The sequence below is a fragment of the Fringilla coelebs genome, assembly GCF_963513975.1.
Source record: "Fringilla coelebs genome assembly, chromosome: 7".
In the NCBI taxonomy this organism is placed as follows: Eukaryota; Metazoa; Chordata; class Aves; order Passeriformes; family Fringillidae; genus Fringilla; species Fringilla coelebs.
This window is the reverse complement of record NC_140035.1, coordinates 18,985,027-18,997,451: the sequence shown is the minus strand read 5'-3', so window position 1 is coordinate 18,997,451 and position 12,425 is coordinate 18,985,027. Positions and strand designations below refer to the sequence as shown.

General features: G+C 39.2%; 1 protein-coding gene across 2 annotated transcripts in view; it reads left to right on the top strand.

Moving 5' to 3' along the window:
- Positions 1 to 239: 239 nt before the first annotated feature.
- STK39 (serine/threonine kinase 39) overlaps positions 240 to 12,425 on the top strand; it is a gene marked incomplete at its 5' end in the record, with an annotated part of 73,571 nt that continues 61,385 nt past the window's right edge. Inside the window, one exon of one of the 2 annotated variants that reach the window (XM_084209507.1) lies at positions 240 to 379. In XM_084209507.1, the coding sequence (XP_084065633.1) occupies positions 255 to 379 (125 nt within the window). The remainder of the gene's footprint in view (positions 380 to 12,425) is intronic. The other variant, XM_084209506.1, reaches the window with a different exon arrangement.

The following is a 12,425-nucleotide window of genomic DNA, read 5'->3' as shown; positions in this document are numbered from 1 at the left end:
CCGCACCGACACCGCCCGCGGCCCAGGCTCCGCGCTCGGGCTCCGTCTCTCCGCAGCGGCGCTGGGCGAGCGGCCGGGGCCGGCGGCGACGCCCGCCTCTGCCTCCTCCCCCTCGGTGCCCTGCCTCCTCCCTCCGCCGGGCGGGCGGCCGGCTGCTCGGGCAGGGCGGGTGGGAGGCAGAGCGCGGCTGAAAGGTGTTGCTGGAGGGGAAGTTTGGAGAAGGTCGTCGGGTGTCTGGGCGCTCCGGCAGCATCATGGCGGAGCAGGGCGAGTCGCCGGTCCACGTCCAGCAGCCCCAAGCGGCGCCCGCACCCGCCGCCCCGGCCGCCGGCTGGCCCATCTGCAGGGACGCCTACGAGCTGCAGGAGGTGATCGGTCAGTGGAGCGGGGGCGCGGCGGGGCGGAGGTGGGGAAGGAAGGCAGGGATGCCGCGGCCGGCTCCGGGCCTACCGGCGCTCGCTCTCCCGCAGGCAGGGTTCGTTCACTGCGGCGGACGCACCCGGCACTGCAGCGGCGGCTGCTGCAAACTTTATCCGCCCGGCAGCGGGCGGCCCCGGGGGGCGGCGGCTCCTGCCAGAACCCGCCGTGCCCCGCCCGGTGCGGCTCGGCGGAGGCGCCGCTGTCCCGCATCGTCACTCCAGCCTTGACCTGCTGGTTTGCGCTGGGACCCCGGCAACTCCGCAGATGCGCTCTGTGTGTCTACGCTGTGTGTGTCCGTGGATGCGCACATGTGCGTGCATCCGCTTAGATTACTCTGCATTTTTCCGGTGCTTTCATGGGGGAGGTAAATCTCACCCGTAGATCTGCTGTTCACGTGACGACTCTCTCTTAATCAGTAAATATACGTATATACATATTTAAACTATTTCCTCTTCTCCCTCACCGTTTCATCTTGTTCGCATCTCCTTATGCCCCTCGGCCCTATGCCCGTCGGTGGCGCTTAAGGCCAGCGGGGGATTACAGCTTCGTTTTCACCCCAGCCAACCTACTTTTGACCCGGTTTGCCATGTGAAGTTTAACCCTTCTGCTGGCCCTCTCCCATGTCCCTGTAGGAAGGGGACTTTCTTGGTTGTGTGCTTCAGCACTTTGTTCACGTATCCAGCTAATGCCGATCAGATGCGTTGAGTCTCCATTCCCTTTATTTGGATAAGGTTATTTTCAATTTTACTTTCTGAAATGCTAACTGTTGTTTAAACAGTGTGTGATGGAAACTTTTTCATCTCTTGCCCTAGATGCTGCTTGTTGCTAATGATCTACTTTGGGAAAACTTGCTTTTATTTGTATGTAACATTTTAAACTTCTAGCAAATACTGCAGATGGCAAAGACCAGCTCTGATTGCTGTTTCTTACAAATAAGGCCAGTTAAATGAGAAAAGTCCAGGTGACTTGCCTACTGATGCTGTTGATTATCTTCAGTATTGCACGAATTGCTAATTGTTGTCAGGCTCATGACAACCAGAACTGCGCGTTATTGATCTGGAAGTTGTGTGTACTCAGCTTTGCCATGAAGCTTTTTTATTTTCCACAGGCAGAAACAAAATAGATGAGAAAAGTACTTCTTCCTTAAAATGAAGTGGCTTTTTGTTGACCCAGGTGGTACCTCTGTGTTTCTGTTTGTACTTCCAGGCTGTGAATAGGCGCTAAGGAGCGATCATGGTTCAGGTGTTCAGGTCCCTGGAGGTGGCTGACTAGGTTCGGTATTGAGCAGGTGTTGCCTATGGAGGCCCCCCAAAAGTATGAGTTTACTGGACAGAGGACTGTGTTTTCCTCAGTCTGGGGAATAGATCAAAGTAAGCCAAGTGGAAGTGATTCTACTAGCATAAAGGTGTATCTTTGCTGAGGAGAAGATCCCTCTTCTAAGGTGAAAAAAGGCCTCAAAAGTGTTGGATTAATCCTTGTCTAGGGTGTAATATGGGTCATATGAGTTACTTAAATGGTAGTTTTTTCTGTTACAGTACCTGTAGAATGCCTGTGTGAGAATTTCCTTTAAAACCCCCTTTCCACTTTCTTCTTTCTGTTTAAAAACTTCTATCTTTTGATATGTAAACTGTAATCCTTACTGCTAATATATATTTATATACATCCATTGAATGAGTGAATGCTAAATCGGACTTGCAGATGCTGATCTGTAGAGAAACTTTATTGCTAGCTACCTATGGGTGCTCCTAAATATTGATGTTATTTAACTGAATGCCTAGGGAGTAAATTGAGTTCAGGGTGTATTGAATTAGATTCTTGGACGCACTGAACTTGCCTGCTGTAATTTCACTAAACTTAGGTTTCTTCCATGACTTTCTTTGAAAGTTGCTGAGATTCATTTTGTACCACTTGACTAGAAAATCTTGTGTTTAGACAAACATGTATTTTTCATTGACACCTTCTTAATTTACAGGAGACTCACTATGAGATTAAATTTAGTCTGGATACTATAAAAAATAGTAAAAAACCCCAATTGAACACACCCCACCCCACTTTCTAAAAAAACCCAGCCAAACCAAGGCCCCTGTAAATTCCATGTGTTTGACCACATGCTAACATAATTTTGGAACTGTAGGATGAATATTGTTGGTTTTAATGAACATGTTAAGGGACTCTTAAAGAATTTTTTTTTTTAATCTGAGGGAGGAGAGAATGACACAGTCTGAATTTAGTTCAGCAGCAACCCTTTGCATGCACTATTCCAGGTTTAATTACGTTTTTGAACAGGAGTAGTTACTTCTTGCTGAAACAGAGCTGATCACCTCTGGAAAGCACCACATACTTCTTCCGCAGGAGCCGTGTAGTGTCAATTGAGCTTGGTTACAACAGCCCTTTCCCAGTTACATGAGAAAAATAACAATGCAGTGAAGCACTATTTTGGACTTTGCAGGAGGAAAGATACACCATAATAATTTATCACAATGTTTCCTGACAGAATAGGCTTTAGATTCTTTGGTAACTAAAGCAGAGATGCAGGAACAGCTGTTTTAGGAATTTTTAAAAGTTTTGGTGGGGATTATGAAATTAAAGTAATTGTTAGTCTTGTGGGCCATCCCTTGGATTTAGCAGTTGGAGAAGTTCTATTCTTCTCTGTGAGAGCATGAACACGTCTTATTGCTCATCTGTGTCTAGCCACATGCTATGTTGAAAACCAAGGCCACATGATATGGATTTCCAATGAAAAAGCTTTTTATTTTTCATTTTCTGTCTGTTGTATCCTTCAGGATGGCTGGGAGATTCAAGTGTCTGCTGAGGAGAAAATACTAGCTTTAAGGAGTGCTTCTTATGAGATGTTATTCCAAGTCTGCTTTATTTTTTAGGTGGCTGGCCAGTTCTCTGTAAACTCTTTGTGTGCAGTTTCATGATACATTTAATCTGCTCTAACAGGCAGCTGCTGAAAGGATCACATTGATCTGACAGCGAACTAGTTCTTCTGCCGGGTCAGTTTTCTGCTGGATCAGATTCCCTGTTTGACTTGCTGCATGACTTTGTGATTGATAGGTTTGATGCAAGGAGGAAGCTCTTCCAATTAATGCCTCGATGCTTATATTTTCTGGAGTGGGAGAAAAACACTGATTGCCCTTTGTAAATGTATAGCATAAAGAGGAAACTTTTACATTAATTCAGATTAATACAGGCTGTCCATATCTAAAAGCACGTTAGAAGGGGATTCCTAATCATTAAGAAAGGAGGATCCAACCAACCTTCTGGCAGTAGTCACACAGATAAGAACTGTAATTGCTATTAAGGTAGAGCCAGATTTAAATTAGTGAAGACTTGGGAGATCGAAGATTTAAATGCATTAAAATGCTCAGTGGATTTTAATATGTGTGGAGGGGATTTTGTTGTTTTTGTCTTTTTTTTTTTTTTTTGTAAGATGAATATGACTTGGATTAAAAAAATAGCAGCTAATAAAAGCAGTACTGTGAGAGGTGCTCTTACACAGTTTGGGTTTATAACCAAGTATTCAGAATAAAATAACTGAAATAGATTTCTATGAATTTGTCATGTACATATGAGATTTTTTTCCTCATCAGCTGTATCAATCTTCACAGAACAAGCATTTAAATGGTAATCAACATTAACACTTTATTCGGTTTTCATTTTTTTTTAAATAGTCTTTCAACCTTTCAAATTGTAATGAGCCCTACATCATGTGGATGAGACAAAGCAGCATTAAATCTTGGTCATTTTTTTTTGTTTTAGTTTGTGTGGTGTTTTTTTTAATTTTATTTTTTTATTTAGGTATGATCAAGTAGCTTCAACTTTATTTTGGAAAACTACTTTGGAGTTGATGCTTCTCTGCCAGTTGTAACTTATTGTCATCCTGCATTGTTGGAAGGTGGATGCTGTTATGGAGAAACAGCGGATTATCTTGTGATTAGGTTGGGTACTAGTTTCCCTTATAAAATTATATTTTTCTCTTCTGCTGCAACTGACTTAGAAAATTATTTTGCCTGGGAAATGGCCAGAATTAGATTGAAATAAAAGGTTACTTTTATGAGACGGATTATCTATATTGGCTGCAAATCATTAAAGTTACCTTAGTTGAACTTCTGTGTTTGTCTCTTTTTTTTCCCTAACTTTGACCTTAAAATATCTTGTGGTTTCTTGCCTCATAAGCTGCAGTGTTGCTAAGTCAAGTGTGTTGGGATTTTGAGTAGAACAAGTTAGTATGTGAGCCTGTTCTGCTGATTTCATGGCTCTTATTATAAGCAGCCTGAGGAGCACTCTTGGTTAATGGCTCTGGGGTCTTTACTAGTGCTTCCAGGGTATGTAATTGACTTTTTTTTTCTCCCCTGCAGCATGTATTGCTAATAGCTCTTTGTCTGACAGAGAATAGACTCTTCTATATTTGTTGTTATCAGAGATCTTTGATTATCTCTGTTTATGATCCTCAGGAACCCATGTTCTCATTGGTAGTGCTGTACACTGTTTTGAAAAACCTCTATAGTTAAAGGTGAAATTACAGTTCTTTTTTGTTGTTTTGTTAATCAGATGCTCATGTCTCATTCACATTTTCCAAAATTTCTTATACCTGTGCTGAATCAGGATTTCTTTGGCAGTAGTTTTTATGTATGTGCTGTAAAGTAAATCACACTGTACTGAATGAAATACCACACAAACAACTAAAGCTATGGCAAAATTTTGTGTTTACTCTTGCAAAATCTCCATAATTCTTGCATGAGAATCTGCATAATTTGATAAGTAATGCTTTATGCCACCTAATGTCTTTTTACCAAAACTTTTTGTAAAAAGAAAAAAGGTGCCTGCCTTAATTCTTCTCCAAAGTAAATTCTATTCCTTACCAATAAATCTTAAAAGTTACTACAGCAGCCTAAGCATATTTTACATGCACATATTAAATACAGCCTTTGTAATATTAATTGTAACTTAATACAATTGCAGCTTGGCAGGAAGAGTTTAATTTTGTAAATTAAATTATACATTTTGGGAAATAATTGGTCGAGATTTTCTGTCTGCTAATAACTATCTGTAGAAACTGTGGAAATATTAAATCCCCATTCAGTATTTTAATATGGAGTGGCTTTTAATTCAGTTGCCAGGGTAAAGGTGGTCATGGTACAATTTAAAAACACCTTGTGGAACATTCACAGTGCTGTGCTGCTAATGAGGCTGTGCAGAGCTTGAAGTTGTTAATTATTTGCTTTGTCTTCATGTGGTAGTGTTGAGGAAGGGATCTGTCTTGGTGCTTTTTTTTTTTTTTTTTAATGGAAGTGCATTGGAAATACCCTGATTGGAGACATGGTTGTACACAGCTGTAGTTTTCATTGGTTCCATAGAAGTAAAACTTTAATAAATTCAGTGTTCAAAATTTTTTATAATCTAGTGAATTAATGTAAATTGTAAAAAAAAAAAACAACCAAAAAAAACCCCCCAATACTTCCTTTGGGTTTCTCCTGATTGAAAGTGACCAGGATATTAAGCTTGTTTTAAAGTTACCTTGTTTACTGTAAGGGTAAAGGAACATATATCAACATGTCAGGCAGTTGGCTGGTGCTGTGTAATGATAATTTATAGAAAATATGCTTTCCTGATCTGCCTCCTTCCCTATTGGTTGGGTTCTTCTCCCTATGCTTTTTCTTTCCCTTCCATCCAAGTTCTTCTTACAGTTAAGGCCCAAGTCCTGGCTCCTCAGGATTTGCTTGAGTGTTAGAAGAGGAGCCACTCCACCGGTGAGCGTGTAGAAATTTGAAGGGTTTGCATGACTTTGCCCCTTGCTAAGTGTTACAACAGCAAGGCTTTGCACCTTCAGAGCAGAGCTGCTTCTTGTAACCAGCACTGTGCTTTGATGACAGGGGCCAAGATCACACCTGGCAGAGCTATTTTAGTTCTGAAACAACTTAAGAACTAACTTTACTTTTTTTCTTTTAGTGAAGAATCACTTTCTCTTAGGTCCTAGACCAGTTTGTTTTTTTTTTTTTCCAGAATCTGTTTGTCAAATGGAGCTTCTCTTTGTTAACTGGAAACAAAACCACATCTGTTCTGATTGGCTTGAGGGGAAAACACAGTTAGCTCTCCATGCAAAGGAGATCTGGGTGGCTCATATAGCGGCTACTTGTCTAGGTCACATTTAATTCTTGTGTGCCTTGGTTCACTCTTTCTCTTCCTACATTTGACCTTCCAAAATAATTTGGAACTCTAAGGCAGCAGTTGATAGAGGCTTTTTTTTTTTTTGCTTTCAGTAATAATAGTAATTCTTGATATTTAAAGAATGGGCCCTAAAATCAAATTAAATTAGCTACTCTTAACTTCTTGGGTCTGCTGGTCACTGGGATACTGCTGAGCAGGGGTTGCAGAGGAGTACCATGCTTGCAGCTCTTGGAAAACAAATATGTCACTAGGACATTTTCTGGTGCCCAAAATTAAAAGTGGATTTCCCCCCATCCCCAAAAAATCATGCTTAATATATGTTGGTACTTCTTACCCCGTGTAAATACAGAATGAGCTGTGTTAAATGAGTGGATTTTTCCATATTTCTGCCTTTCACAGCACAGCCTTTCCAGTGAGATGAAATCCTTACAGCTCCACTAGATTTCACTGTTTCTTGCTAAGTTTGAAATTCTTAGGATGTGCACAAGGGTTGCATGGTTGGAGCTTGTGAGTTTAAGAACATCATCAGGCAGAATGAGGTGAGACTGGTATGGTATAAAGTCTTGAGGAAAGAATTCTCTCTAAAATGTTACATTTTCCTTAAAGAAGTGAAACTTCAGTATAATAAATTAGCTGTCTTCATTAATCCTTTATCTTTACAAATAACAATTCTAATTATTCCTGTGGATGTCTAAATGCCTCTGAGGTATTTGGATTGTAAGTTAAATATAGATGAAACTTGAGAATGTCTTATAGCCTGATGTAACACCATTATATAGCTTTTGAGCTATGCTTCTGTACTTAGAAAAATTAGAATTGGAATAAGACTGAAAATTTGGAGCTTTTTTGTGCTCCTAATCATTCTTTCTGAAGAATTGTCTGCTTAAAGGTCTTGAAAGTCAAGATCCATATTGAATGTCTGTGTGCCACGTATACCTGGTTCAGGGTAGTGGTATAAAAATAGTTAATTTAACTGACCAGAAAAAATACTGTGTATTTGTTAATTGTGGTTTCTGTCTTCTAGGAGTAAAATGAACAAGAGCATAAACGTAAGCTATTTCTTTAGACTTTTGAGAGGTAACATGTTTGGACTCAGAAGCATAGCCATTTAATTATAAAGTTGCTTTTTCGTTCTCGCTTTCTTGCTTTGAAGACGTTTTATTACAGGGACTGAATTTAAGCTTATAATTTATTCCTCTTAGTGTCTTGTGCTTCCAGACTCTAAGCCACTTCAGACTAATAATAGGAACCTCATTAGAATTGGATTAGAATCGCCCAATGAAAATTTAATTATATGATAGTATTAATATTGCTCCACCTCTTCCATTGTTTCATGAGAAGCAATATATGAGAAATAGGTATGTTTTCTGCTTGTAGTGTGTGGTCACAGTAGACTCAAATTCTAGGAGGCACATTTTGTTGGGGTGAACTAACTGAAGATTTGTAGCTCAACACTGCTGTAGCTGTATTAATTAGAGATCTTTATGACACTACAGTAGCAATAATGCCTTTGTTTGGGTAGATGGCTGTTTTTCATTCTCGGAAGAGAATGATGCACTATGTGGTGACATCCGGAATACTTGGAAAATACTGCATTCATGGTATTAGAATTGTTCCAAGTGTTTACTTTCAAACTAAATGAGAAACAGTAAAATATGCTGACTAAATCAACACCACAATTTGTTTATAGTGCTGCTTCAAAAATGAATAGTAATTCTTTTTTAACAGCTTCTTTCTAGGCAGGAGATCTGACTCAGCATAGCAAATCTTCAATTCGCCCTATTTTTATAAGGGAGTTCTGTGGAGTTCTGATGGTACCCTGGTAAGGCAACATTTGGTTCCACAGTGAATACCAGATACCAAGTTTTTCCATAGTTATATAGAGACATTTTCACTGATGCATCATGATTTTCACTATGCATTTCCAGATTTTTAGAGTTGTATGCATATTGAATAATGGTTTCTATATTGATGATGAAACAACAGGGAGAATGAAATGATCAGAATCCATGTTTCTTTTCAAGTGAGGATGAATGGATAATAACATGGCAGATAAAATCCATAAATTCTTAATCAAGTTGTATCCTTCACTCTTTTTCATGCTTTTTGTCGGAAAAATGCAGAATGAATATGGATTTGTTGGATACATTAATGTGGAGTGCTGTGCATCCACATTTGTCCATGGCAGCCCCAGCACAGTATCATAGAATTTTTAATGCAACTTAGCTTACTGCTCTGCAGATTGGGTCAAAACCCAATGCATTGTTTGATGTGTCAATATAACAATCATAATCTAGGCTGGGAGATGATATGGAAAATACGAGTCAGTCCGAAGAGGTAGCAGATGATGATGGAAACATCTCTGGCCACAAGGGTCATGGGTATCACTGTCTACCAGCAGCCTGAGTCCAAGTTCCTCACTCAGGACTTGTGCTTGATCTTACAGGCAGTTCTAGTATTCCCTATGCTGTTGTACTTCCCAGTGACGGGTTCGTCACCAGCACTGGGACCTGGGATGTTCAGTGCTGTACAGGAGGGAGTAATCACCATGATTCCCAGGAATCTTGAAGCTGGGAGGGAGAGGAAGGAGAAATCTGTTTGTTTGCCTACTTGGTTCACAGGACCTTCAGTGCCTGAGAATAAGAGGGAAAGGAATGAACACGTCACCCGTTCAGTCACAGAGAATTCCTGCTTGCCTTATAAAGTGGTGTTAGTTATGCCAGCCGCTTTACAAGGGGTCAGGAGCAGGGCCTGCGGGTCACACCAGTCTTATCCTGACATTTCCACAAGGCAAATTCCAGTGCTGAAAACTCTGAAGTCTCAAACAGTGGTGATTGTGGATTTTTTATATAGACATTTCTCACCTATAAATAAAACTTCTTATGAAGATAATTGAGATGTGCAGCAGAGCAAAAGGAATTTCATCTTGAGTAATGTTTATACTAGGGGGTTTCCCTAGACAGTTCTCTTTCAATTTTATTTAGATGACTCACCTATTTTAAAGGACAAGTCAGGGGGTAAATAATATTGAAAGTGGACTGCTTTTGTTGAGGTTTTCCTTACCAGCTGTGATGCTGATATTTCCTTGACAGGTTTACTTGAATGCCTCAAACACAATTAATAGTCATCCTTGGACTTTTCACTCTAATCCTAGTGTGTTGATGGCATTTCATGTCTTGCATTTCATGCACTGCAAGATTATTTTGCTTACCTATGCTAAAAAACAAGGGTATGGGAACAACCAATACACAGAAATTACTTAATAAATTCAATTAAACTTAAACCAAACAAGTAAATTAGCTAAAAATATCAACCTGACAAGTGCTGAGCTCTGTATGGCTCTAGGCAGAAATCTCCTTAACAAGAAAGCGTCTGAAAACAAAAAGCCATCACTTAGGCTGCTATTTCATTTTAAAGCTGAACACAGTCACTATTAAAAAAAAACCTATGTCAGATCTAAATGTATCTGGTTTCACTTTCTAGGCACAGGTTTCTTAAATACCTTTGTCAGTGACAGTAGGGCTCTAAAAATTCTTTTAACCATAGCTGATGGTGATAGCTGATTATTCTTCAGATAAGAAAGATATTTCAGGAGAGATGCTGCAATACTGTGTCTGAGCTCTCTGATGGAGGAAATTAAGACTTGTATTTTTCAGATCATTGGTAGAGCTTCTCTACTTTCTTGTACAGTTCCAATTTGTCATATTTCCTGAATAATTAGTTTGTGATTGACATGTATTTGCTATACTCTGATGCCAGTATCCTCTGTGTTCAAGAAAGTAGTTCTATTTCACGTGCTTTTAGCAGAAAATTTCATTCTGTTCTATAGATTTGACAGGGAACTATATCATAGCAAACCTCAAAATATTTTCTATAATTTATCTAGGCAAAGCATCTGTTATAACCATTTCTTTTACTATTTTAGTGAGAAAATAGAGAATAGTTCAGAAAGCTAGGTCATTTCCTCCCATGGCTGTTTTTCATGCATGTGGGGGTTTATTGCTGTTTGTTAATCCCCCTGACATTTTTCCTTCTGTATGGAGAATATGATACCTGGTTAATGCTGAAGCTTGCTTTATCTTAGCCTTAGCACAGGTTGTCTTAACACTTGCATAGAACTTTTCTATAATGCATAATCATTTTGACATCAACATTTAGGCTATTTATGACTTCTCTGCAATCACTGAAATATCTGTATAGCGTATTTGGATAGGTTTTTCTGGATTGTTTATACAATAGGCTTTTAAAAAGTAGTATGGGATAAGCTAGATTGGGGTAACTATGGGATGAGCTAGGTTTTGTGTAAGCTAATTTCCCAAAAAAAGGTAAACGCAACAATTGAATAACCCAGTGTTTCTGTAGCCATACTAGTGATCTTTTTAAGTGTCCAACTGCAGAACAAATTCATTGAGGAATTAAAGAGATCAATCGCTGAATGCTGAAAATGCAGAAGTAGCAGTTCTATGTGTGGGCATTGATTTCATGTAACACTTAGTGTATTTAACTGAATTATATCATAATTGGTAGGATAAGCAAAGTAGTATCCAAGTGAACTGTAAGGAGAGAGATTTGATCCCAGCATGAATTCAGAACACAAAGTGGGCAGGAATTGTTAGTAAATTGTATTTACATGATCATTGCGAGATTCTTAAGAACTCAAGTATTTGTCATGTGGAGATGTAAAGGGAAATAATGGCTCATTTTCTGTGAAGAAGCTAAGTTTCAGAAATATTTAGAGTTCAGTATGGAGGTGTAAGTGAGCCTTACATGGCTGATTTATGACTTATTTTAATCAGTGGAACTAATATGAAAGAAAGTGAGTAATAATGAGAGTTGTCTAGAGTATTGTGGGGTAAAATCTAGAAACCGAAAGGAATTCAATATTCTTTGTTCTCTGTTTGTTAACCAAAAGTATTGCTTTGCCACCAACAGTATAAATTATTTTGAAACTGAAGAGACTGGTTCAGCCCAGTGCTGCTATGGAGTATTTTGAAGGGCTGATTGGTTCATAACACATTTAGTAATGCTGGAAATATTCTGCACAATATTGCATGCAACATACAGCACATACAACATAGTTTCCCAAGCTTGTATATAAGCACAGGTGCTTTGTATGTTACATTAAAAACTCCACATGCATTTATGAGTAGAAACCTAATCTAGATTTGTGCACAGTTTTTGTGCACAAATGCATTCTGCTCCATGTAAAAGGAATCCTGCAGTTACACTGTATAGGAGTTACATTTAAGAATTACCATGGGAGGTCTTCTTCAGAACTAGGATGTCATGGGAGATTAAATATTATTAGGAGGTTTCTGTAGGTTGGGGGAGCAGAAGTGTACAAAAATGCAGGTGGCATAAGTTGGTACATAAGACTTTATAGATTCTAAGGTAATATATTTAGTCTTCTCCAATTGCAACTATTCTCTAGCCCTTCAGATACCTAGTCAACAAGAAAACTTACCATTATCAACAAGTTTCATCCTCCTCTTCAGAAATTAGAACCAGGGTAGTATTGGGGAAGGTCTCTTTTGTTAGAGTGACCCAAACTGCAGAGATCTTAAAAAGAGGTTTGTGCTGAAATACTCTAGAGACTAACACTGAGCCACTAAAAGAGAGACTTGATGAGTCATTATGGGCTAATGGGCTTTTGTTTTTAAGGAGAAGAAGAAAATTGAAAAGAAATGTTTGTGATCTATTTTGAATATAGTTACTGTGCCATGGTAAGTGGAAAGTATCAGAGCTTTAGCAATAATGGAATAAATGAAATGTCACATCCTTGTATGAAAGATGTGGGCATGTGCAATATACCAGTGATATGGTCCAAACGT